We start from the raw sequence: 27,320 nt of genomic DNA, 5'->3' as shown, positions 1-27,320 counted from the left end.
CAACATATTTATTTCCGACACTCATAAAAAAATATTATGGATTTACGCTAAACTTCTTTTTTAGTTTCCACTAACAACAACTACAACTTATGAACAACGTTATACTACATTTACAAGTTTTTTGAACGTGCATAAAATATGTTATAGGCAATAATTAAAAAAGAACTAATAAAACTCGAAATTTTCTTATGACTATATAAATAGCTGAAAAAAATTCGCAATATTTCGAACATTTCATGGTGCATATAAATTGATAATATAAACATTAAGTGAAATTTTTAATAGTTACATCCATAACTAAAATCTATTTTGTCGCAAAAATTACCGCTTTTTCTTAATTTTTTGTTTATTTTTCAAGACGCTTTTGACTGAAAATTTTCACCTCCCTGAAAATCAAACTACCTTTTGACTACCTACTTATCGTGTACACAACATAAAAAAAAAGTTATTAGTAAAAAAAAATCCATCCGTTTAGTCGCTTAGAATGCAAAAATTGTTGACTGTTGAGTATGGTTGGTGTAGACCATGAACTATAGTCCATACTCTATAGTAATAAACTTACAAACTTCTTTTATTATACTTTTTTCGTATTCAACGTCCAAAGTCATGGAACAAACGGTTTGTTTAGCCGACGATCGCGAGAACGTGGTACCGTCTGATTACTCTGATTCTGGCCGCCAGTCTGTGAGACCGTGGGAGTATAATATTATCATACCCAGAAGCCTGCATTGATAGGCCTGCAGCTGCTGCTGTTCGTTGTAGCGGACGTTTGGCCGTTCGTACAGTTGGACGTTGGATTAAATAGTTGTAACTTACTTTTGATCTCGTTTACACGATTTTTCGATTTTTGTGAATTGCATTTTTTTGTGTAACATTTTTTTCGCGTAGGACACGAAAATTGGTGATATCGATAAGTTCAAATTAATTTTACACCCTTTCCACGGACGACGTAATCGACGTTTTCACGAATACGCGATACCTTCCACAAACAGTGTTGTGTCGCGCCCCATTCGTAATCGTCTGGAAATCATGTTTTAATGTTCCTTATCACTTTTATTTCATTATCACCTCGCTCCGATTTACTTCACCGTCGTCCATCCGGTCCGGCGATCCATGTTTCGTAAATAATAAATCATTTTTTTTTTACCCAAATGTGTGACTTTTAAAAGTTTATATTAATAAATACAAACAGCAAAAACACCAACCATGTATTCTGTTTGGCGACAGTATCGATATGTCTATAGAAATACAGTAAGTATATTATGTTAATGATGAGTTGGGTAACAAAATAAAAATATTGTCATATGAATATCGGAAAATAAGTTGATGTAAATATGATTTTCTGTGAACATTTTTATATTTTATTATTTGTGTCTCCTAATATTATAACTAAACACAATTAATTTGCATATATGTAAGTATTAACATGATATTGATATGGTAGTTTATTATACTCATTGTAGGTATTGATTTAAACTTAAGTTAAACTCATGGGCTATACATTAACTGGCATTTTGTCTTAAAAAAATCTTTATGGCTTAAGTTAAGCGTCGTAAGTTAAGTATTGAACCTGTTTAATTTATTCAGTATATTATACCATAATATTTTCTGTTAATATATATTTTGGATGTTCCGTTTATGATATTCTTAAAGGCTTAATGTTATTTTCTTTCAGAAGCTCGTATTATTTATAAACATTTACTTAAGTTTTAAAATATAATACCCTTTTTTGTTTTTATTTTTTGGTGTGAAAAACAAATTGTAACTAATTTTGTTTTTATCAATAATTTACTTAATTTTTTGTTGTAATATTTGCATTATATTAAACTTAATTGGTATTACAGCATTGCTTGAAATATTATTCAACGTCACCTCCACAAAAACCAAATTTTGTCATGCAACTGATCTATAATATAAGGGATGAGATTTCTAAAAGCAAAGAAATGAAAAAAAATTTGGAACAATTTCGTGCTGAAAAAAAGAAATTGGAAGAATCTGATAACTTAATTAAAGCTAGGTAATATTATTGTAACTCTTTAAAATTAATATTTTGGTGATTAATTTATAAACATTTTAGACAGAAATTAAACACAATAGAATCAGAAACATTCAAAGTGACTCAGCAAGCCAAAAATGTTGTTAATGTTGTTATGACTTCAGTTAAGAACAAAGTAAACCAAGCTAGTGAATCTGATTTGGCAAAAAAAGCAGGTATAATTTTCACGGATATAATATATTAAAATGTATTTAAATATTTGAACTATTGTAAATTAAGGACTATTAAGCGGAAGTATAAGCAAAACAGTACTGGAAAGTGGCACAAAAATTGGCCAGTCTGGTCCTGTCAAGACTTTTTCGAGTACCGCTGAAGCTATTTCAGCTCAAATAGAAAGTGATACAACTTCATTAAATTCACATGTAAGTTTTTTTTATTTTTAATTTTCGCATTTATGTAACATTATTGATTTCCCACTTATTTAGGTTTATAAAGCACCAACAACTTTGAGAAAACGGTCAGACTTGAGAAACCAAGGAGCAATTGTTCCTAATGAAACAGAAACTGGTATTACTGTTCATAAAGATTCAATGTAAATACATTTTACTTAAATATTTTAATTAGATGGTTATGATTTAATTAATTAAATTATATTATATGATATCTGAGAACGGCCCGTCATTACAATTTGTGTGTTATCAGGCAATTTCTAAATTGTGAGGTCATATAAATATGGAATTTCAACCAATATTTATTATATAATATTTTATATTTCCTGTCAATATTACTATGAAAAGCAAAAGCGTAGATAGCATTCAAGATTTAATGAGTTTAGGCCTCTAAAATAACTTGGACTGTATACCTGTATCTATAACCAAAAGTATGTTTCTCTAATATTTCAGCAGAATTAAATTAAATTAGTTCGCTATATTATTGATATTTAAAAAAAAAAATAATTTTTTTATTGGTCAAAACGTGCATGTTTTGCTATCAACATTTTTAATGACTAAACTATTTAAATTGACAGTACTAAAAATTCAAACTTATATTTCATATTTCAATTATTTTACTATAAAGTATAATTTATAATTGATTTCCAAACATTTATCATCAAGTACTGTTACTATAAATTATTCCACTTATCTTAACTTTAAATATTATACTATTTAAACTGACATATCATCTTGGTTTTCCGAGAAATATAACGTTGGATTAAACTTCAAAAAATTTACTCCTGATTCGCAGACAATTATATGCAAATTTATAATTATGAACAACAAAATTACATTGTAAACCTATCTATGTTATTTGTACCTGATTTAAACATATTTCTCTAAAATACAATACTTAAAGGATAATAGTTTACGAACTATAATGTGATTACTTATATTTATCGTCATTAATACAGATAATAAGTAGATATTGAGTTTTAGTCCGGTTTTAAAATGTACAGGTCCATTGTATAGGCTGGCGAAAAAAAAATGTTAAAAAATCTGTCAAATTATATTGGCTAAATATTATATTTTACTATAATAAATTAATATTATTCAAACCTCAACCTTTTAATATCCATGTACGTACAGCTTATTGATCTATATTTGTGCAGTCCTCGGTTGCATTTTGTTATCTTGATTTGGGATTACTGTAGGAATTATATTTTACTATAAAATATAAGTACATCTTCAAGGTCCCTAAAAGTGCAAAGCTCTATGCAATTGCTAGCACTGCTTACCAGGAACAATGGGTCTGATTTTTGTGTAGGCAAATTTTCAAATACCTTATTGTTTTTGGATAAGTATTTATTTATTTTTTGATGAAAATTGATTAAGTCTATATAGACTTAATCAATTTTCATAGCTATTCATTAACTTCTATATTATGAAGTCTCAAGGTCAATAATAGTTATTTTCATCAATGAGAAATATTATAAATATAATTACATAAATAAGTGTTTTAAATTATAATATAAATATCTATATATTATTTTCGTTCTAAAAAATATTTGTTACATGGAAATTTCATTGAATTTAGGTATTAAAAATAAATGTCTTCATTCGATAATTAGTCTATTGAATAAAACTAATAACCCAAACAGTTAGTTATATATTATAATATTTTAGATACTATGCATTATGATAAAAACTATAGTAAATTAAAATGTAGAGTAAATTTATTAAGCCTTATAGTTTAATACTATTATTAACAAAATGTTTTTTTTTTGTTTTAGGATATATGAAAGTTGGAAAAAATTCAAATCTGAAAATGCTTTTATGCAAAAATTATCAGACTTAAAAGAACGCTATGATGACAGTGATCATATTTTAGCACGAGCTACACGTTCAGTAACTGACACTTTATCATCAGTATTTCATAATGCTGAAATGTCAGATGTAGTAACAGAATTGTGTCGTGTTGAACCTGATTTCAGTTTAGTAAACTTTATTCGTCAGTGTGAAACTGATATCATACCAAATGTGCTAGAAGCTATAGCACGAGAAGATCTAATTATTTTGAAAGACTGGTGTTTTGAAGCTCCTTATAGAGTACTATCACATCCTGTTACTGAGCATCGACAAAAAGGTCATCAAACATACTGTAAAGTACTAGATGTACATAATGTGGATGTTGTTACTGGAAAATTAATGGAACACGGTCCTGTATTAATAATATCATTTAGTGCCCAACAAATCATGTATATTAAAGATGTGAATGGGTTAATCATTGAAGGAGATCCTCATACTGTTATCAGAGTGATGTATACTTGGGCAATGTGCAGAGATGTGAATGAAGTAAATCCACGAGCTGCTTGGAAATTATTAGATATAGCAGCAAATTCCAGTGCACAGTTGTTGTAAACTGTAATTATAAGTTTTAGATTATTTGTGACAAAATATTCTTACTGTTTAAGTAAATTTCTGTTTAATATTTGATCAATTATTGTTCAAAGTTAACAAAGAACTGTATTATATTAAGGGCATACCTTAATGTGTTATTACTTATTTAGTAAAATTCTAGTTGGTTTTTATTATTTCAACGTAAAATTGAAAGAAATCCTTTATTCCACACAATTTGTCTTTCAACAGATATTAATATAGAAGTAATCCAGGAAAATTGTATCTACTTATTGTCTCTATCAGAAGACCAAAAAGTAAAAGATCTACAAATCTTAAGTCAATTGTATTGTGATACCCTCTGCATTCATTCAGTATTAATATACAATACCTATTAGTTTGACACTGACATGTAGTAATTTTTTCTACATTTAACAAGAACAATTTATTTTGAAGTCCAACCAGTTGAATATGTATTTAATGGTGCATTATAATTTATTTATTTATAGCAACAAAATAAAATAATTATTGGTAACAACTAACAATATAAAACTTTTCTATATTCTTATGTGATTTTTTACTCCAGTTAATCATTATATAATGTTTTAGATTCTGAGCGGTACGAAAGAATGTATGATATTTACAATGGTTTTTTTTTTCAACATTTAGTGTAGTAAAAATACTACGACTTTCGAGAACAGCGTCTTTTCTGATAGAAAATTCAATCTATAGTTAGTACTTTTGAGTGATCAAAATTGAAAATTCTGTAAACGGATTTGTTAGTAAAATTTTCATAATATTTTGACTGAGCTAGTATTAGAGCCTTGAGAAATTTTTCGAAATATGTAAAAAAAATTAAAATTTTTCTCGATAAAAACTTCTTTACTTTGTATAAAATCTAGAAAATTTAATTCAAGGTTTCTTATAAATTTCATAAATTTAAGTTCAAAAATATTTAAGATATATTGGCACGATTATTTTTTATATGCATTTAAAGTTCAAATGTTGATAAGATTTCAAAAATATTCAAACTATTTTTCAGTTAAAAATTCATTTAAGTTTTTCCTTTTATAGCTAATATTAGAAATGTTGATAGAAGATTCCCCACAAATTTTTCTTCTTTAAACAAAAACAAAAGTTAACCGGAAAGGAACATTAATTTTTTATTAGCCTATGAATTTAATGTTTACGATTTGGATTTTTATCTGTAAATTAGCGAATCTTCGTATCAATTTTTGATATTTTATTGTAATTTAAAAACGCATAACTTAGACACTTGGAATTTTTACCAAATGTTAAAATTACCATTTTATATGCATGGTAAAGTGTTTAAACAATTTATTTATAGCCATAGGAATTTTTTTAAATTTAATAAAATATTTTTCAGTTAAAAATTCATAAGTTTTTTTTTCATATAGCTAACATTAGAAATTTAAATAGAAGGTTCCCAATAAGTTTTTCTACTTATATCAAGCAGAAATAGTTCACCGGAAAGTCACACTTTTTATAGCTATGAGATATTTTCGATTTTTATTAATTTTATTTTTAATTATTAAATTTGATTATTTATACGAGTATTTATATGCTATATATCTAGACTGACACACCGTCTCCGCTCAGAATCGTTTTTCGTATGGATACAATAATTTATCATTGAAATCAAATATAACATCCATTACAACGACATCCTTGACAACTACTGTAAAACAGAGTGTTACCCACTTGTCCACCTTTTTAACAAAAAAACCACATAAATATGTACCAAAAACGTCAAAGTATGCAAAATAAATGCACATTTATGTATATGAATTGAAATATCCCATAAAGTGATAGGCTTAAATTTTCAAATGTACTAATTTATATTGTTTATTGTGAAAAATAAAACTTATACCTACTAAAACAGTAAAATATCACATTCAAATGCATTTTGGTATAATTTGATAAAATGCTAATCAATCACATTTTCCTATGCAATAAAAAATAGTAAAAAAAACAGTTACGTTTATATAATATGCATTAAGAGGACGTCACACCCGCATGTTTTGTCTCTGTCTTACTAATGTACAACATAACTGCAAAAACTGTTTTGTGCGAGACAACTTTTATCTTTCTGTGTTTATAGTAGTGGCTCCAAAATTTCTGAACATATAGGGTAGAAAATTATCTATGCGACAGCGTGCCTATATTCTAATTAACATAAATACATTAAAAGTTATTTGCTTCTAAACATTTCGTTTTTTTGTTTTTTTTGTCTTGCTTATAAAAAATGATTGGATAGCGTTATTTAAAATAAAGTGCCATGTTTTACATTTGTGTCTTACAACACATGCGGCTCATGCGGGTGTGACGTTCTCTTAAATTCATAAAATATATGCAATAATATTATGTTATATTTAGAATATAGAGCGTTATAATGTACTTATGTAGTTATGCCTTGAATTGAATTTGTACGTTTTGTATGAAGGCATCAACAATATATCGTAAATATTTGTGATCTTCCAATAATGAATACTTACCATAAGCGCAATCAGGGGAGCCATAGCCCCCTATAGCCCCTGACGTTGTTGCGACACTGGTCCTACCACAAGTTTTAATCATATTTTAGCAACCCCCCCCCCCCCAAAAAAAAAAAAAAATTTCTTAGTTGTGTCTATGATCTACCCAGCTAATTTCTATATTAATCTCCGAGAATCCTAGTTGGAGTGCATAACACCACAGACAAAGCAACGAACGGCTTTGTACCGTGAGGGACGTCCCTTCATGTGTTGTGTGCGTAAAACTTCCAAATGTGTAACACCATATAATACAAACAATACCTTCCATATACATTTAATAGAGGTCAAATCGTTTGAACTTGGATCATCGTCGTCGTCAAAAATGTGTAAAACATTTTTCCCAACACATTCCGTCGGCCGAGCAGTCATTTCACAGACGAATGACGCACGTGTGGAAATCGAATACATCGTAAACATAATTTTACTTTATACCTAGTTCTGTATTTATGTATGTATGTATGTATGTATGTATGTATGTATGTATGTATGTATGTATTTATGTATGTATATACTATATATATATATATATACATACATTAATATTGTACCTCTTGCGTGCAGTAATTGCGTAAAAATATACATACGTTATACGTTAACCTGATGATTGATAACGACGGAGAGCACTAGAGCAGTACGTTGCCCTCGCTAGCTCTGCGGTTATCACGATTTTGTCTATGAGCTGGGGGGATGGGCGGAAAGTAAGTTTTCACATGTCTACGATAATACTAATATAAGTACAGTGATTATTGTTATAACTTATATTTTAATAGTCACTCACACTATTTCATCGTCCAGAGAATATTATTCAGCATGCAGTCTCGTTATCGAGCGTTATTTTTGTACAACGCGATAAAATTATATAAATATATATACCTACCTACATAATACCTAATATAGTTAACAGTTAGGTATAATTTAATATTATAATATTGCATTAATAACTGAGTAATATGATTTAATAGTAATAATGTATAGGTATAATTACATTATTATTAGATTAAAAAAATATTTAATAATTTAATAAAATTATGATTATTATTGTAAAATCAATACATTCATGGCTCCGCTCAGAATCTAAGATATATAAATAATAGAAAAACAATTTATTAAAAGATATCTTTTAAAATTTATATTTTCAAAATGTTAAGTAAAATTCAGTTTTGAAAATTATAAAATATTTCTTATAATATGATTATTGGAAAGAAATACATTTTAAAATGTAAATGTTCCCCGATATATAATTTATGAAGGACTGCGTGTTAAATCAATCAATTTTATTTTGAGTTGAATTGAAATTATAGCTATATAAAATATATAGGTATTAGGTACATGTATAAGTTTTATTATATCTAAAAATATATTTCATATAGGTAAGTTATTTATTTCTCGTATGGTTTAATCCAACACTAACAGTATTAAAATTAGTTAATACTATATAGCAACAATAAATATTACAATAAGAAATATAAATATAATATTATTTTAATATGGTACCATTGAAATAATAATAATTTCTTATAATCAATGGTAATACTTTAATATTTTAGATTCTGAGTGGAACGATGAATGTATTGATTTTACAATGATGTGTGTTTTTTTACTTTTTTTTTATTTTTGTGTCTGTCATCACGGTTTGGGGCAGTAAAACTGCTTCGATTTTCTTCAACAGTATCTTGTTTGATAGGAAAGTGAATCTAGTTAGTGCATTCGGGAGGTCAAAATTTGAAATTTCCAATAGTTTTCAAAAGCGCCGTAAAAAACAAAAGAAAAATTAAGGAAAAACGGGAATTTTTACGCAAAAGCTATTTTCGAGAAAATCGATTTTGGTTTTTAATGTAAGGTGTAACTTTAAAACAAATAACCATAGATACATGAAATTTTCACTGGTTGTTTATATTTCCATTTTCTATACATAATACAATTTTCAAAATATTTTGATTTGTTTGAACTGTTTAGGGACATTTTCAGTTTCCAATTTTATTAGTATTTTTTTTTTTCTATGAATGTCAATAAAACTTTATTTGTTGAATAAAAATACTTGAAATTTTAATACATGGCGCTCCTACTATATTGTTACATTTGACATTGACATTTAAAAATCCTTAGTCACAGTTTTTTTTTATTAGCATTTAAAGTTCAAAAATTGACAAAATATGTAAAAATCACGAACATTAGCAAATTATTTTGAGTTTTGAGAATTTTGAGAATTCGTCAAAATTTTGCTTTTTAAATCTAAGATTTGAAAATGTATTACAAGATTTCACATAATATTGTCTACCTTTATCAAAAAAAAAAATGTCATATTCCTTATGAAGCTGAACTTCATATATGGTATACCAAACTTAATAAGCATGTAAAATATCCAAAATATTGTTTAGAAGCGTTGAGACAGTGTGATAAAGAAATATTTCCCAATATACATTTTCTATTAAAAATTCTATGCGCTTTACCTGTTTCAACATCCACCCCCGAAAGAATTTTTTCTTGTCTCAAAAGATTGAAATCTTATCTACGAAAAAATCGTCGTTAGGTAAAAGACTATAGCTTCTTCAATTTTACTTGAAAACCCCCCCACATAAATTTTCTGAGCACGCCCCTGACTGTACAGCAGAGCGACATCCACTTGCCCACCTTTTTTTTTAGTTTTTTTCTATAAATATCAATAAAATTTTATTTGTTTGGTAAAAAAGCGTGAAAACTTAAGACAATAGGCTCCTGATATATTGTTACAATAGCAGTTAAAAATATTAAAAATGCTTAGGCCCAATTTTTTTTCATAAGCATTTAAAGTTCGAATTTTGACAACATTTATCAAATTTAAAATGTAATAATTATTTTGTAGTTAAAAATTTATAAAATGTTCAACTTTTATAGCTAAGAATTGAAAATTTAAAACAAGGTTTCACGTAAATAGGTAAATATATATATGACTTTATCCACAATAATATCATCAAATATACTTAGTAATATCATATGCTGACTACCCGTATACAATGATATATACATATTTTTTAAATAGTTTGTTTAAATGAATATTTACAATCTGTACTAGGGGGCACAATAAGTAAAATGTTTAGCATAATGACGAAAAGGACAGTGAAAGACATTAAGGAGCTTCACATTATAAGCACCTGAGCTTAAATAATTTCCTTAAAAGGTATGCATCAGATATTGAGTAGGTCTTTAAGCCAGTTGCGTTAGAGGAGTCTTGGCAGTTGGCGGGTTTTCTATGCCATTAAAATGTTTATGTATCTACAGTTATTCGTTTAAGAATTACAAAAAAATAACAAAATCGCTATACGTGAAAAATCGAGTGAATATCCAATCTTGTAAAAATTTAAATTTCAAACTTTAAATCCTTATAAAAAAAAAAATTGTGACTGGATTTTTAATTTAATTTATTTTAGGAAAAGTACAAATGTACATTGTACAATCACGCCACCGAGGGGAGGAATTACATCATTCATACGTGATAAGTCCTATAAGTATTTGTGCATTATTTGGTATCCAGATTTTCAAGACATTCATATATAGGAAGAGTTACAAATGTAATCAGTAACATTGATGATAAATTGTATTGAGTGGCTGAGTACCACAGTCGCAATGACTATAAAATAAAATCATTAAATGTATAGGTAATTTGTAAATTAATAATAGTCAATAATTAAAATGTTAAGGTCCAATTATCAAGACATACTCGATACTCCGTTGTTCAAGTACCACTGCTCGACTGCTCACTAGGAATAACAGTAAAAATGCAGGTGTTACTGGGCGGTAGCGTGAATAACGGCGGAGGGTAGGTACTCCGCAAACGATTAAGCCCTCCCTCCGAAAGAAAAATCTTTACAATCCTCCAGAGGTCAAACGACCTAGAGGACGGTTTATATAAATAAAAATACACTGGACTCAGTCTAGACAAATAACGATTTTTTTTTACTGTACCCACAGGCCATAACTGCGACGAGTATTTTTCTAAGCGACGTCGGTGTTTCTACGCTCGTGCGACAACGCCAGTACCGTACCGTCACTCGTCGATAATAACTAGGTCAGTAGTAGGTAGACCGTAGTATCTAATATCATATTATAATATTATGGCAGGTTATTGACTGTTTTATAATATGCACACACAATAATATGATACAATATGACAATAATATGATACATCGGTAGCAGTAGGTTGTAGCCTGTAGGTAACTCAATATATTTTACACTTTTGTAGCAAAAATTAATTGCATAATATATTCCTTGAACTGCGCGAATTCGCAATATAAAAGGGGGACAATTTGATTTTTCAAGCCCACGGAGCAACAGCCGCGTTTCGAGCGGCATCTGCCGCTCTCGACTCAACCGGCCGCAGCGTCGCGCTCCGTCGCGTTTAAATCGATGATTGTAACAAGTAGGACGGGCTACACACACACACACACACATACAACTTCGCAACACACACACACACGCACACACACACACGCACACACACACACACACACATACGAATGCGAAACAAAAATACGCACACACGCGCAGCGCTCCGCGAGAGCACGTTCCACTGATACCCGTCGCGGCTTATCAACGGCAGCGTATGGTTGTATACTAATACCGAGCACTGAATACTGAAACCGAAGTAGTAATTGAACGCGTACGTCCCCGGTAGGTCGTGTTTCGTTATTCGTTCCCGTCGCACCGCACAAACAGCATTAATATTATTATAGGCAGTATTAATACGGGATATTCATATTATTATCTGTTGCTGTTATTATACATTACATTATACTGCCCACCGATCGGTCGTTTTTAGAACAATTTAGGTATACCCTTCTGCTCGATTTTTTCGATTCGACTATTTATTATTAATCAATTTACACATCGATAGTACGTCTGAGTATAATTTTATCTCTGGTGAGTTTTTTTTTAATCTACCAATAATTATTATGTTTATCCAACATGTTGACGGTTTCCTTTAACCTACTTATAAGAAATAAATAATATTAAAAACTAAAAAGGTCGATCAAATTTGTTACCCGATGTAGGCGTGTCTATAATTGTTAGGGGCGGTAGGGTAGTCGCCCGACATCATACTCCCCATAAATAATCGAGATCAAGTAGATCAACATTTAATATTTTATTTAACTGAATTTTGATTTCTTGCAAGTAAATAAGACACCGTCAATAATAATAAAAAAAACACAAAACGAAATTTTAAATAAGTGCATGCAAATAAAATTAACATAATTAGGGTTGTGTTATTTTGTGCCACACTGCCAATATAAAATATAGGTACTTATTTATTTTCTGTCCTCTTGCCAATAACTCTATATGAACACGGCACATGATGTGGATGTGCAGTGTACTGCTTGAGATAACCTATTGATTCTTAATTATTGTTGTCTATTATTGCTATTACAGATTGCCGGCGATTAAATACGAAAGTATAATTAAAATTTTCATATTATAATTTAAAAAATAGTAATAACTGGTAATAGGTGTCAGTAAATTATTGTATATACGTCATGGTTTAATAGAAATTAATAGTGTGTTAACAGTTAACCTATGTATCATCCACATATATTAATAGTTTTATAAGTACTTATATATTATGTTATCTGGAATACCTGGATCGATTGACAATTTACCCAAATATATATTATATAAGTATTATTTGGACTATCTACCTTTATTTTCGCATATTTTTATATAATAAATGTTAATTTACTTATAAAATTATATATAATATTGTCGTAGACAAGGTTACCCATCTGAAATAAGGTACATAATAACTAAGGTTCGGATTTGAAGGCAAAAGCCTTTTTTTAAATAATATAATAGAGAAATAATTTTTATATAAAAATGTGTGTCATTTAATATGTATGATTATAAACCTATTTTTTTTGCCTTTTTCACTTATAAATGTTTGCCCTTCTCACTTATAATTTATAAATGCCTTTATTGTGTTTAATTTTCAATTGATTTAATAGATTTATACGCGACAAATGTATTAGCTGTATAATTCAATAAGATTTTCTGAAGACTGCATTGTCGTTTGCAGTTAATTATTTTTAATGGGTTTTATGATCGGCAATATTTATCGATATTCCTAAATACTTTATCGAGTATTTGGTATGGCCAGTTAATTTGACGTTTATAAAAGTTCCCATACTACCTATCTATATATTAAAATGTGTTCATAATGTGTATATACTATAGATTTAAAATTGTTCGTCAGTCCACCCCGATAACTATCGTGGACTTAGAAAGATCATTTTCGATGTACAAAATAGTTTAAGCCCAAATCGTCATCGTTTTACTGAAGACAGTTTATCTAAGTACATGGTAGTGATTTTTTTTTTTTTAATAAACTAGTTAAATATACAATACACAAACTATTACATTTTTTAGTATATTTTTTTTTGTAATTACTTTTTTATATAAATGAAATGCTTTTTTTGCCTTTTTTGACATTTTAAATGCTTTTTTTATTGATTACATTGCCTTTAATCCAAACCCTAGTAATAACAATAACATCTAACATTATACATATAACTATGAGTAAAAATATGGGTAGTTTAGGTTATAGGATATAATTTATTGCGAATCATCTAATAACACAAATGTCTAATAATATATATTGGCCTTAATAATAATTAGTGTTATGTTGACGAAAGTACTTAAAATATGCAGTATACTTAGTTTGTTTGCTGTTTCCTTAGTTTCCGTAATGTGTAACATTCATTTGCTATAAAATGAACCATAATTAGTACAGATACTTTAGGAGAGAGGAGTTTTGCCACTTGTTAGAGTATGTTCAAAAAATAATGAAGCCATATTATAAACCACATATAAAATGTGGAAAGATTATTGGGATCAGTAAAGTGCACAACATAGTCCATAGAGGGACTGGACAACACCACCTTAATTCATATATGCATAATTTATGTGACAAAAAAATCCCATCAATGAACCAATTTGAATCTATTTTTAGAGATATTAAAAATATTTTCCTCCTTCAAACATCACTAATTTTAGGTACCTATATTGTTTTATTTTATTTTTAGGTAGTATATTTTATATTATGTAGGTAGGTATTTGAATTATGCAATTTAATAATAGACAATAATAATACATCTTCTGATAGTCCAGTATATCCTCGATCGATGCAGGTAGTCCCAGTAATACATAATTACTTCTAAGTTCTATTTAAATTTATCGACAGTATTCAAAAAATATGAAGTGGTATTTAGCTACAGCCAAGAGTTGTGTTTAAACTTTTAAGTATTTTAATATGTTATAGAAGTAGCTAGTAGATATAGAATACCTAACTATAAAGTTCTGTCAATATTTAAAAATACCTTCTCAGCTAAGAATTAAAAAATAAAGATTCAATAAACATTAAAACTTAAAGTTGCCGCAAAATTCTGATTTCACCATCGTTTTCGCCCTCAAAAATACATATTTTATTAACAGAAAAAAAAAAAATAGTTGCACGGAAAGCAGTTTTATATCCTTTTTTTTAAATGGACTGTTTAAACACAACTTATGAATTGCTTTTGTTAACATAATAGGTATGTTAATGAATTTAGAAGGTAGTATTCAAATTATTAGTTTTGTACAATAGGTACAACTACCTATAACCTAACCTATGTAATACTACAATAGGCATGTAGTCAAAAGCTTGAATATTAGTTACTTTTGACAATGTAGCTAATGTCTCATCTGGCCTTGGCTGTTTTATGCAAACATAAAACATTTTATTAGTTTATTGATTTTTATTGCTATTAAAATACTTATTTATTCATAAAAAGTAAGTGTTTCAAAAATATTTACAAATAACATTAAGATTATACAGTAATAAAAATAATAATAATAATTTATACATGCAAAATATTAACACTAACATAGTGATTCCAAACTTTTTTATTATAATTTAAGTTATAAACTCTGCTGTTTAGCCTGTTTCAAATTAACCTGAAGTAGGTCACTATAATGGATGTGTTGAAATTTTTTTGTTAATTTTTCCTTATTATTAATAAAAAGTACTAGTTTTTCCTGCATTTGACTTCCTTAAGTACTAACTAGATCCAATTTACTAAAAAAACCACCATCAAATATGAAGATTAAAGAACATACATCATGACATTGTAATACCAATACATTCATCGGATCGTTCTGAAAAATATAAAATATCAGTAAAATAAGATTTGTTTTATTATACAATTCATGCATTTTGAAATTATTAATTGATACATTTTGGTTGATCAATATTAAATAATTCAATATTTAGTATAATATACCTACTTAAAATCAATTCTTTTTGAAAATATTTTATACTACCTATGTTAACAAACTTAATTGACTTAAAAAATATTATAAAGACATCAGTGATTATTTTTAGCTAGTAAACTAGGCACTAAGTAGCAATATATGTTATCTAGTATATCATTATCATATAGGTACATAAACATAATTTTCCTCAATCTTGGTGGGAATATAATTTATTTATTATGAATTATTATCATAATAATGAAGACATCTAATAACATATCTTCCGCTTTAATAACAAGTGTAAATAATTCTCCTGATATGTATACAAATTATTCTCAGCACTTCCTGTGCGTGTAAAGCTGTGAAATAGTTCTAAAATGTAATTGTTCACATATTTAAATTTTTTCAGATTAAAATATGGCCAACCAGTCAAATCCTGTGAAAAAAGTTCCTATTCATTTACAGGTAATTATAATATGTATGAATATGTCTATGTGATACCTATACATGTTTTAATACTTGGTTGTATATATTATAGTTATGAAATTAATTAATTCATTTTCTGAGTAAAAATGTATATTTTACTACATAGTAATTTCTTACTGGACCATGTTATTTTATGTTAAATAAATTAGCACCATATTGTGTGTAATATAATAAAAGTACCTTCTTCATTGTAGCTACTGTAATAATACAAATAATACATTATTATCTTATTCAACCTTCAGTACATACTATTTAATAGAATTAATATAATATACTAAATAATTTGAATATGAATGGCAAATCATTTTTAATAATTATTGTTAACTTCTCGCTAACATACCTCATTTGCAAATATAATAACAAAAACTATGTGATCAACTTTACTAATTCATTTATTAACATTCATTCATCACAATCGAATAATACGGACGCGCACAAAAGGCTGCACGTTAGCCTCTCGACGGACTCGACAACTGACAACGACCGCCGCTCGGCCGTACTCTCTCTACGATAGCATGAGGGGGAGGGTCCCGCGCCAACAAGACCGACCCGCCATCTAGAGGAGTTTACATTATGTACTTTAATTATATAAATAATTTAATATAAATATTTTTATAATATTATTTAATTATATAAAAATTCCTATATTATTAAACTTAAATATCTTAAATTTACAACAATTTCACAATTTATAAATTTAAAACATTTAGTCATTAAGGTATCTATTAAAATTATTAATCTCCAAAATGTTTAGGTATTATTCAATAACTATTGATAAGTATTCAATACAATTACCAAACAAACTAAAAAGTTGAATATTTAAATGTTTGTAATTTGCAATACCTACATAAAAAAATATGTTCTGTCAATTTACATTAATTTTTTTATTTTGTTTCGATTAAGTAACATTTAATGAATTGCATTTTTATGTGTCCGTCAACTTTAGGAACTTTAAAAAAAGAATTAATGTTCAACTGTGAGGGTGGTTTTTGGTATCTAATTAAATTTATAGGGAGGGGTCAAAAGTAAAACTATTCCAATACTAAAAAAAAAAAATCATGAAAAATTACTGAAAACCTGGAATATTCACTATTTTTTGAGAAATTTTATTTTGTTTTTTCATCTTATACAATAATGTGTAATATACTAAATAATTTGTTTCTTTTTGAACTATTTATAAACATTTGAAATATTGACAACTATTTTAGTTTTTTCTTTACATATATGTTGAAAAAAATGTAGATTGATCAAAATGAATTACCTAGAGAAAGTAATTCTAAATTTGTTCTCACTGGAATTAAAATTATAACTTTTAAGAGCTTAAAGTTAAAATGTTGACAAAATTGAATATTTAAAGAAAAAATAAATGTTTCTTGACTTTGAATTAATAACATAAAAATAAAAGAATATTAAAAACATCTTGTTAGTAGTATAATATTTGATGAGGGTTATGTAATGGTTAAGTTAAGGACCTGGATGATTCTCTACACTCTTAAGTGTTGGAGAATAATGTTAGATTAAAATATTAAAATCACGCTATTATACCTTCCACCAGATATTTTGAGTGGTTTCGGGGTCGTGTATTTTAGAATTTGATCAAATACAATGTATATATAAGCAATTATACAATACAATTTAAATTTGTGTAAGTGTAACGTATATATATACATATTATAATATATTATTATGTATATTACCTGGCTAGCTGGCTTATAGGCCATATAGGTATCTATAAATTATGTTAAAGTAGTATTAAGACAAAGTAATTCCTCAAAATATGTGAATATTAAAACACAATGATTACCAAGTGCATTCGCAGGATAAAATTCCACCCAGGGCAAGATGAAAATATTACTTATAATCTAATATTAGTTAAAGTGATACTTATATTAAAGTACCTACATGCAGTTAAAATTCCCAGGTGGGTGCCTTGCTGATTATTGCTCGTTAAAAGAAGTCCAGTTATCGTGCGCAGGATTCGGTGTTGAGAGGTTGTTGCTGAGATGGCTGGTGCGCATGCAAAAATACGTCACCGTTGGGAGGCGGGAAGTGGCTTTACCAAAAGTTTTTTGCTAGCACTAGTAGCAGTCTTCGGTGTTTAAGAACTTTTTCGGTCATCTTTTTTTCTGGAAGCATAATATGTCCATGCTATTATCCCGTTACAAATAATATGTGATTGTATAATACATGTCGTCACTTTTGTCAGCGATAGTGACAGGCAAAATTATCTTGGTTTTGGTGCAAGACCAAGACCAAGACCGAAACCAAGACTACGAATCGCTTTGCAAGACCAGGGCCGTTCTTACAATATCTGGTTAAACTTAACCGGTCGAATTCTGCCGGTAATAAAATCTGTTATTAGTCGGTTAGCGTAAACCGAAACTTTACCGGACATTGTAAGACCAGCCCCAAGACTAAGGCTGTCATACGTCCCGGTACACCGGGACATGTCACCAGTTCATGACTTTGGTCCCGGTCGTCCCACTAGACCCTACTAAAGTCCCGGTTATGTGTAAATAATATTAGTACCAATAATTATATTAAATTATATTTTTATAAAAATAGTTACATTTCTTTCAAAAAACTGATATACTGGAAAGAAAACGTAATTTAATTTTGATGTGCCAATACTTATATGCTATTCCTGGTCATAACGCTAATGTTGAAAGGATATTTTCACTGATAATGGCCCAGTGGACAAAAGAACGTAACCGTCTTCAAGTAGAAACTGTAGAAAGTATCATTCAATGCAAATTCAATTTCAAAATGACTTGTGGAAGCTTTCACATGCATTTGTTGTTCGTTCACTGCTACTGCTCATTTCTGCCCATGTGTGAGGAGGGAAGTCTGACTGTGGATCAATATAGTTTTCTACGAGATAATCCATAAACTGATTTAGTTTTTCATCATCAGGCTTGATAGACATAAAATCCTCAGTAAAACTTATTTCAATATCGTGTCCATTCAGCATGGGTCATTTTTTAGTTCCAAATGAATTAATTTGAGTGGACGTTCACAAAGTTCTTCTTGAGCTTTTCGTTTTACAGAGTTCCTTATTACTTGTCTCATCGTTTTTCCTTCAGATTCTAAATCATGATTATGGTTTAAATTACTATCAATAATTGTCTTCTCACTCATATCTACTTTCATGTAAGCTGTACACGTTTTGTTTACACAGCACCATCGTTTTACATCATCTTTCAACATTTTATGAAATCTTATTTTAAATCCATCAATAACTTTAAGTTCCTTACCGTGTTGGCTGATCATACTCGACGGCAACGACATCGACATCCTTCAAGTATATAGTACGTAATATTATGTGATAAAATAAATTAATGTAAATAAATGTTAATTAAATATATTTAAATAAAACTGTTAGCTGCAATAAAATAAATTAAGAGGCTGTCAGCGCATTATTTGTTTTCTCTCTCTGGCTTACGCGCAACATAGACAAAATGCATTTACGCAAAATCATTTTATAACACCAGCCACCGATACGGGCAATACGGTATAATATATTTTATAAACCGGCAACCGCAATATTTATTTAGAGCCGTAAATACCTCTCTCCATTGAATATAATACTAATAACAGAATTAAAGTTGGTACTTGGGGTATTTTTATTTTTTTTTATTATTGCAAGAGTCTTGCTGCAAGACCAAGACCAAGATTGTCATCATAGTCTTGGTCTTGTTTTGCCCATCACTAGTCTGCGGTAAACCCATAAGCAATTTATCGAATGAGCACGTTTTTTACGTGCGACAATCTGGCCGTTATTTATTAATCTGTTACATTTAATTAATTGCTTGTTACAATGATATGTGACTGCGAGCATATAATGCATATTGACATATGTCATATATCATATTGTAATCACTCATTACTGAACGGCCGAACGTAAGTTTTGGTATTTTATGCATTTGTAAGAGTGTAAGACGTATAATATATAGCAAAAACTGCTTTGCGTGGGACAACCTTTTTCCTTCCGTATTTATAGTAGAATAAAATTACCAAAATTCCACAACACACGGGGAAGAACATTATCTGTGTCGTTATTTGGATAGCATAAATATATATTTTAAAGTTACCAGTTTGACAGCATTAAGTTTTTTCATTAAAAATTATTGGTTAATGCTAGGTATCAAAAAAATTAAAAATCTACAACATAGATAGTTATTCCCTATACGTTGTGAAATTTTGGTAATTCTACTATAAATACAGAGGGAGTAAAGTTGTCCCGCGCAAAATGTTTTTGTTATTTTTTACATTTGGAAGATAGAGACAACAAATGCGGGTGTGACGTACTCCTCTTAAGAGAACGTAACACGTTACACGGTAATTTGTTGTCTCCGTCTTACAAGTGCATATACAATTTTCAAATTTACGCTAAGCAGATCACTTTTGGCATTGTTAGTTACAAAACTAGAGTGATTAAATTTTTTGGAAAGAACATTATTTGAGTTTGTAGGTGGGTTTATTTTACTATTTTTTTAGCAAGTTTTGCGTATATAGTATAGCGTAAATTAAAATTGCTTATAACTCATTTAAAAACTGAATTATCGTAAAAACCTTTATTACAAAGACAGATAATGTTCTTACAAACAAGTTTCATAATAGGTCGATTCACCCTAATTCTTAAACCAATGAAGCTAAACGTGATCTGCTGAATGTGAATTTGTTAATTGTATACGCACTTGTAAGACTGTCACAAATACCATATTACGGACTCTTAATTTCAGATATTGGTTAGTAGGTACTTAATATTTTTGTAATTAACATTAAATTTTGTTTTAGAGCTCGCAAAACCGTATTTTGATCAAAAATGGCAAAATTGTTAATGCAGACAAAATGGTAGACAGCGATGTTTATATTGAAGATGGCATCATTAAGTATGTATACGTTTTTCTACCTTAATCAAAATAAAAAAAGTTTATTGGAAAGTCAGTTACATTTTTTAGAAATGTTTGAACAAATTTTTACCAAATTTAGATGTTCATCAGTAAATTATTTTGTTGTAGATAAAAAACGAATATCCGTAGATTATTAAATTGATATGTATCAAATGTACATTGTACATCTATACATCATGATACAATTTTCAAAATATTTTGGCTCTTTTTGAGCAATAATTATATAGGCATAAGAAATTTTTGATTTTGTTTTAGTTATTTTTCAACTATTTTCGATAAATAATGTTTAGCCAGGTTTAAATACTTTCGTAGGCGTGCGCACGGGGTATGCAGGACAGACGCAAGTTTTAGGAGGCACATAAAATATAGTCTCGGACAACACTGGACTCTCTCTGCAGTCTATAAGTTCGACTGGTCACTAGTGGTAAACGATATATAGCAATATAAATATTATGTAATATGATCATGATATATATGATATGGACTTGTTTTTAAATTTACCGTGAGGCTGTGAGCGGTTCTCAATAATTTAAGAAAATATGGGTTTTATTTTTAGTGTAGGTATTTACTATTTAGGCATTTAAAATTAAATAATAAAGATATATTTTAATACATTTAATACTATTTTGTTTACGTATGCCGCACTTAAATTTATAAAGATATAGACTGCACGTCCAAATTACTCCTTCAATACCGCCGCGGGACCTTTGTTGTTAGAATGCGCAAAATGGTCTTTATACTTACGACTAAGCTACCTAAATTGTAACATATAATACGTAAAAGCTTATTATTTAAAGTTCAAATTTTGACAAAATTATTCGTGGGTGCTTGAAACTTTTAAAGTGTATAATTATTATATTTTATACTCGCAATGACATTATTAAATGCAATGATCGGATAAAATGAATTCAACCTATTATGTTATTAATAGTAAGATAAATTTCTTTAATACCAATAATATTATAAAATAATTATTATAATTAGTAATATAGGCGACGGCCTATCTTCGCTCAAAATCGTTTTTCGTATCAATGATCTTTTATCATTGAATTCAAATTTAACACATCTGTTACAGTGATCTGCACGACACTTAACATACCCGCTTACCCACTTTTTTTATTCTGTATATTTTGTCATAGTTAAAGTATAAAATATATGCCTAAGGCATATTATTACGTATTTTAACTTACTATAAACACAAAAGTTCATGGTTTATAGTATATTTGATCAAAATTAGTGTACTTATGACTTAAATAAGAGGGTCATAAATTATAATGCTATTACAGCGTCACATTATACGTTCCTTATTCTAATTTCATGAAATCAGCGATTTTGCCTTTCACAAAATTGTAAAAATTGAGTAAAAATGGTATGAACTTATATTTTAGAAGTAAAATTAATAAGTAACATAAATAAAACATAAAACATAAATTTAGCTTAGGAAAATAAAAATTACATTATTCAATCTTTTTTTAAATTATGAGATCCTATTCGATTTCTTTCAAAAATAAATAATAATATATAAAGTTTGTAAATTATTGGTATATTCATTGTATCTATATTCTATTATATATTTTAGCATATTCTAATAAAATAAAATACAGATTTTACTATTTTATATTGTGACATAGCGTATAAATCCTAGCCCCAGTAATAATAATTTCTTTTATTTGATAGAACCCTTCCACTGTGATCAATCTGTCACTGCATTGACCTACCTATCTAATGTTCAAAGGATATCCGTTATTTTTTAAATAGGATACAATCTATTTGACTACTATCCCAAATAATAGCATACGTGTGGCCTGGTTGGCCTCAGTCACTAACGTGTTTTGAGGTCAAGCATTGGCCGTTGTCGATAGCTCCCGGATGGGTGACCATCACCCGGGTTTTTAGTGACATCCTCGCCAAATATACACGAGTTCCAAACCGTTCCCCTCCCCATAGTATAAAAACAGATTAAAAAGAACATTCGGGCAATAAAACGAATGACCTTAGATATCGAAGCCTTAACTCTAAAATAAAATAGCATACGTTTATGTATAATTAGTAATTACAGTTAAATTACATTTCTTTTTTTAGATTTCAACGTCACCTTTAGGATTAGTAAAAATGATTACATTTTAGATTTTAAGTAGAGCGATGAATGTATTGATTTTACAATGATGGGTTTTTTTTTAAAATTGTTTATTTAGATATTTTTGTGCGTCTGTCATCACCGTTTGTGGTAGTAAAACTGCTTCGATTCTTGTATCTTGTTCGATGGAAAAGTGAATCTAATCGTTGTATTCGGGAGGTCAAAATTTAAAATTTCCTCTAGTTATAAAAAACACAGGGAAAAACAAAATAAAAATTAATGAAAAACTGGAATTTTTACGCAAAATTTGGTTTTTTGTGTAACTCAGAACCGTTTTTCGTATACCATGATATTATATAATTAAATTCAAATTTAATACCATCCTTTATACAGTAACCCTCGTGTAACCTACAACTGAACAGCAGAGCGACATCCACTTATCCACCTTTTTTATTTTGATTGTGGATTCTGATCTGAAATTGTATCTTGTGTAAAAGGAGCAAAGTAAATTATTCGTTGTACTTTTTAAAATAATCCGAAAAACGAAAATATTTACGCAAAATCAGTTGTTGACAAAAATATATATAGGATATAGGTACTTTGTTTTTTTATAGTTATTTAAAAATTAATAACTTTAGAAACGGCAGGATTTGCAAGACATTTGCACCAAATATTAAAATATTTATATTAGAATTTTCTAGCCGTGGTACATTTTTAAATATTTAAGATGTTGTGAGCTGTTTATATATTATAATATTATAGTATTTGTGAGTAAAAATCACGACAGTTTGATATACCTAATGATCCTCATATAAGTTATTCTTACAACAATTTAAATTAATTGAATATATAAGGTCACAATTTTTTTTTATTTAAAATTTCAAATTATAACATGTTATATGCAATTCAACAAAATCACGAACATTTTAAGATTATTTTTTCAATTATTTTCATTTTTTTTAAAAATATTTTTGATTATCACAAGATTCTTCATAATATATTATTATTACTAGAATAAAAGAAAATAACGATTTTTCACTTCGTCCTTTTCTGTAATAGATTGATTAAAAAGAATAAAATGACCTAAAAATCTGAATCAATTATTTATTTGATTGAGTATATAAACTAGTTTAATGGATGGCAATCACTAGCTTATTACCTATTAATTATATCTATTTATAAAATATTTTTTTTTATTTTACGTTCCTATTTAACGTTTACTGATAATTAAACAAAAACTGGTAAAATGGCTAGTAAAAACGTTTCATGATCTTGTAACGATTTTAAGTAAAATTTAAACAAAAAAAAAATCTAGACCAATACAGATGTGTTGAATGTAATTGACAAATTAAAAAAATATTTTACGTTTTAATGAAAGCGTGTATGCATATCGCGGTCGTCTTGTATTAGCGAATTTAATACGTAGATCGATTTTACTGACACAAAAATCGCATCAGTGAACACGAAATAAAAAAAAAAAAAAGTAGTATGGTTAAAAAACTTTACGGTGTAAATGTTTACGATTTGAAATTTTACGACTGAAATGATTAAAGATAAACTATATAATACATGAAATAAACAGTGTCAAGAAACTCTAAAATATAGCCAAACTATATATATATATATATGTAGTATGTACCTATACATACGTCCTTAAAATCGTAAAAAAGTCAGATAAAATTGTAAAAACATAATAATATAAAAAATGTATGAATTAAAATGTCCCTGTGAAATATTTTTGTACCAAACTTAACTATCTATGTATTCAGAAACTACTCAAAAAATTTTTTTGCAAAATCTTAAAATAATTGTGCTTTACTTATAGATACTTACCTAATGTTTGTTCATTTTAGTTGAAAGTAATAATATTTTTTTTTTTTTATTATATTAGAATGGTTGGTTGCAATCTAATTATACCAGGAGGTACAAGAGTTATTGATGCAACATCAATGTTGGTTATGCCAGGTAATATTTTAAAGAAATTATTTAAATTTAATTCATATTATCTTGCTGTAAATAGCCTATATATATCAATATTTGTATATAACCTTAGTATATGATTTACCATTGCTTTTGGACTTCGGTGTTAAAGTTTTAAATTGTGATCTTATAAGTATCAAAAAATATTAAGAGCTTTAAATTAGGTATTTAGATTGGGAATATGTTTGTTAATTGAATATAAATATTATTAAGTACATAATTATTAATATATATTGATATCTTTATAAAATTAAACAATACCAATAAATGTGTATACGTAAGTGACTAGAAGACTATATTATAACGTGTATTGTGTAGATATTATATATTAATTTTTAACATAATTCATAAATATTGTTAGTAGGTACTATTATAATAGATAATGTATTAATGCTTATATAATATTAATAAAGTCATCTCATTATTATTGATGGACTTTGCACGCAGACTAGACATTAAGAGATCTAATCTTCACGAGTAGATAATTATCATTTTATTGGACATTTTTGACTATACATCATTACAATCATCCAAAGAATATTCATGATATAAATAAAACTCATTATCTTATTATGATTTTCTTATCAATACTTGATAAACAAATTTCAAGATTTTTAATAAATCTAAATGGTACAATACAATTATTATTATAATTTCAATATTTCATATTATAAATAACTTTTAGTTATTAAGAGGGATCGTGACTTCATGCCCTTTAAAATCTTAATATACATATATTTATGCTCTAAAAAATCACTAAATATACCCTTAAAGGACCATCCAACTCAAAAAATCAATAATTATTTTTTTACTCTAATAAATAGAATAGAGTCTAACTAAGATAATGATACAACTAAAATTCGCTTGTGACTATTCGTTCGCTAGTCCCTGTGACTTATGACATTGCGCGTGACGTCACGGATTCGTAATCCATATATTATAATACACAGCAAAATTTATCCATTTTTGGTTTAACATAAAATAACTGCTTATGAACTTATTTTTTTTTGAATGAACTAATCAAATGTATTCAAGAGTACCTCATAATCTTTCCATTCGTATAATTATATCACATTTTGGTTTAATAGTGTAGACAAAAATAACACTTAAATAAATTATATTATGAATTTACCATACTACTGCTGCAGTAAACGTGTGTAATATTGTTTTGACGATCGTGATATCGTGTACGGATTTCTGACGCCTAAACTGTCTATATAGTTTTAACTCGTAGCTAATATTAGAGATGGGTGAGGCTTTCTTCTTATTATCTAACTATTTTAACATAAAATCTTATAGCGGCACGTGGCAGCGACAGCGGCATATATGAATATCTAGTAGGGCAGTGGCTATAATTATTATTAATTGTCTGATAATATTTTTATCTATCGTGGCATAATATTTTGTTATTATAATATACAAATATACCTCTCATTTCGTATACTGTACTCACGATGTCAATATAGTGGTGTGTCCTGTGATTGTTTATTTAATTATATTGTCACATGCAGCCACAAAAATGTTGTGTTCGGTATTTGGTTGCAATTGCAATAGTTCAAAAAATAATGGTCCGGGAAAAATTCATTTTTTTAGATTTCCTCGTAGAGAAACCTCGCCAGATCGATTTTTAAAGTGGACTAATTTTTATAAGAGAAAACAATTTGTTCCTGGTAATAGTCATCAATGATTTGTTCTAAACATTTTTCTAACGAAGATTTTAATGAATCCGACTTATTACGTGAAAAACTTATGCCCGAAACTAAAGTAGTTGTAAGATTAAAACCCAGTTTTCCCTACCATTTTTAGTACTCAAAAAAATATTTCTTTCGCTTCAACTACTAGTGATTCAAATAGAGAGGAAAGAATTTCGAGAAAGAGGGAAAAAGAGATGGTCGTAGAATTATTAAAAACTAGCACACCAAAAAAAAAAAAAAAAATGTACATGATGAAGTTTTTGATGACGAAAATGTTGATGACGATTTCATAAATATAAATTCTAGTTTGATTTCTGTATATTCAAGACAAAGTTATGATGACACTGTTAATGATAAGGGCATCCAATGTGAAATAGGTAATGAAATTTACCGTTGTCAAGATAGTGCAGGTGATTATGATAAGTCGTTAAACTATTTGTCCGATGGAAATAGCTCCTCTGAAGATGATACAGATGTAAAATTTAAAAATAATGAAAGTATGATAGACAGTGCATACGGGGGGGGGGGGGGG

The 27,320-nt window shown here is 28.2% G+C and overlaps 2 protein-coding genes across 3 annotated transcripts in view; both read left to right on the top strand.

Moving 5' to 3' along the window:
* Positions 1 to 793: 793 nt before the first annotated feature.
* LOC100163789 (mitochondrial import inner membrane translocase subunit TIM44) lies at positions 794 to 5,107 on the top strand. Its single transcript, XM_001947154.5, has 6 exons — positions 794 to 1,251; positions 1,845 to 2,017; positions 2,078 to 2,211; positions 2,276 to 2,418; positions 2,482 to 2,588; positions 4,224 to 5,107. The coding sequence occupies exons 1-6, from the start codon at positions 1,207 to 1,209 to the stop codon at positions 4,849 to 4,851; spliced, it is 1,230 nt and encodes a 409-aa protein (XP_001947189.1). The 5' UTR covers positions 794 to 1,206; the 3' UTR covers positions 4,852 to 5,107.
* Positions 5,108 to 11,357: 6,250 nt separating this feature from the next.
* Positions 11,358 to 27,320, top strand: part of LOC100161725 (dihydropyrimidinase) — a 25,937-nt gene continuing 9,974 nt past the window's right edge. Inside the window, exons 1-4 of one of the 2 annotated variants that reach the window (XM_029485365.1) lie at positions 11,358 to 11,427; positions 16,048 to 16,103; positions 20,922 to 21,016; positions 25,006 to 25,079. In XM_029485365.1, the coding sequence (XP_029341225.1) occupies positions 16,056 to 16,103; positions 20,922 to 21,016; positions 25,006 to 25,079 (217 nt within the window). In that variant the 5' untranslated portion in view covers positions 11,358 to 11,427; positions 16,048 to 16,055. Of the gene's footprint in view, positions 11,428 to 11,947; positions 12,279 to 16,047; positions 16,104 to 20,921; positions 21,017 to 25,005; positions 25,080 to 27,320 lie in introns of those variants that run through there. The other variant, XM_001947443.4, reaches the window with a different exon arrangement.

Source organism: Acyrthosiphon pisum, chromosome X (genome assembly GCF_005508785.2).
Source record: "Acyrthosiphon pisum isolate AL4f chromosome X, pea_aphid_22Mar2018_4r6ur, whole genome shotgun sequence".
In the NCBI taxonomy this organism is placed as follows: domain Eukaryota; kingdom Metazoa; phylum Arthropoda; class Insecta; order Hemiptera; family Aphididae; genus Acyrthosiphon; species Acyrthosiphon pisum.
Note: the sequence above shows the minus strand (reverse complement) of the source record. Positions and strands in the feature narration are given on the sequence as shown.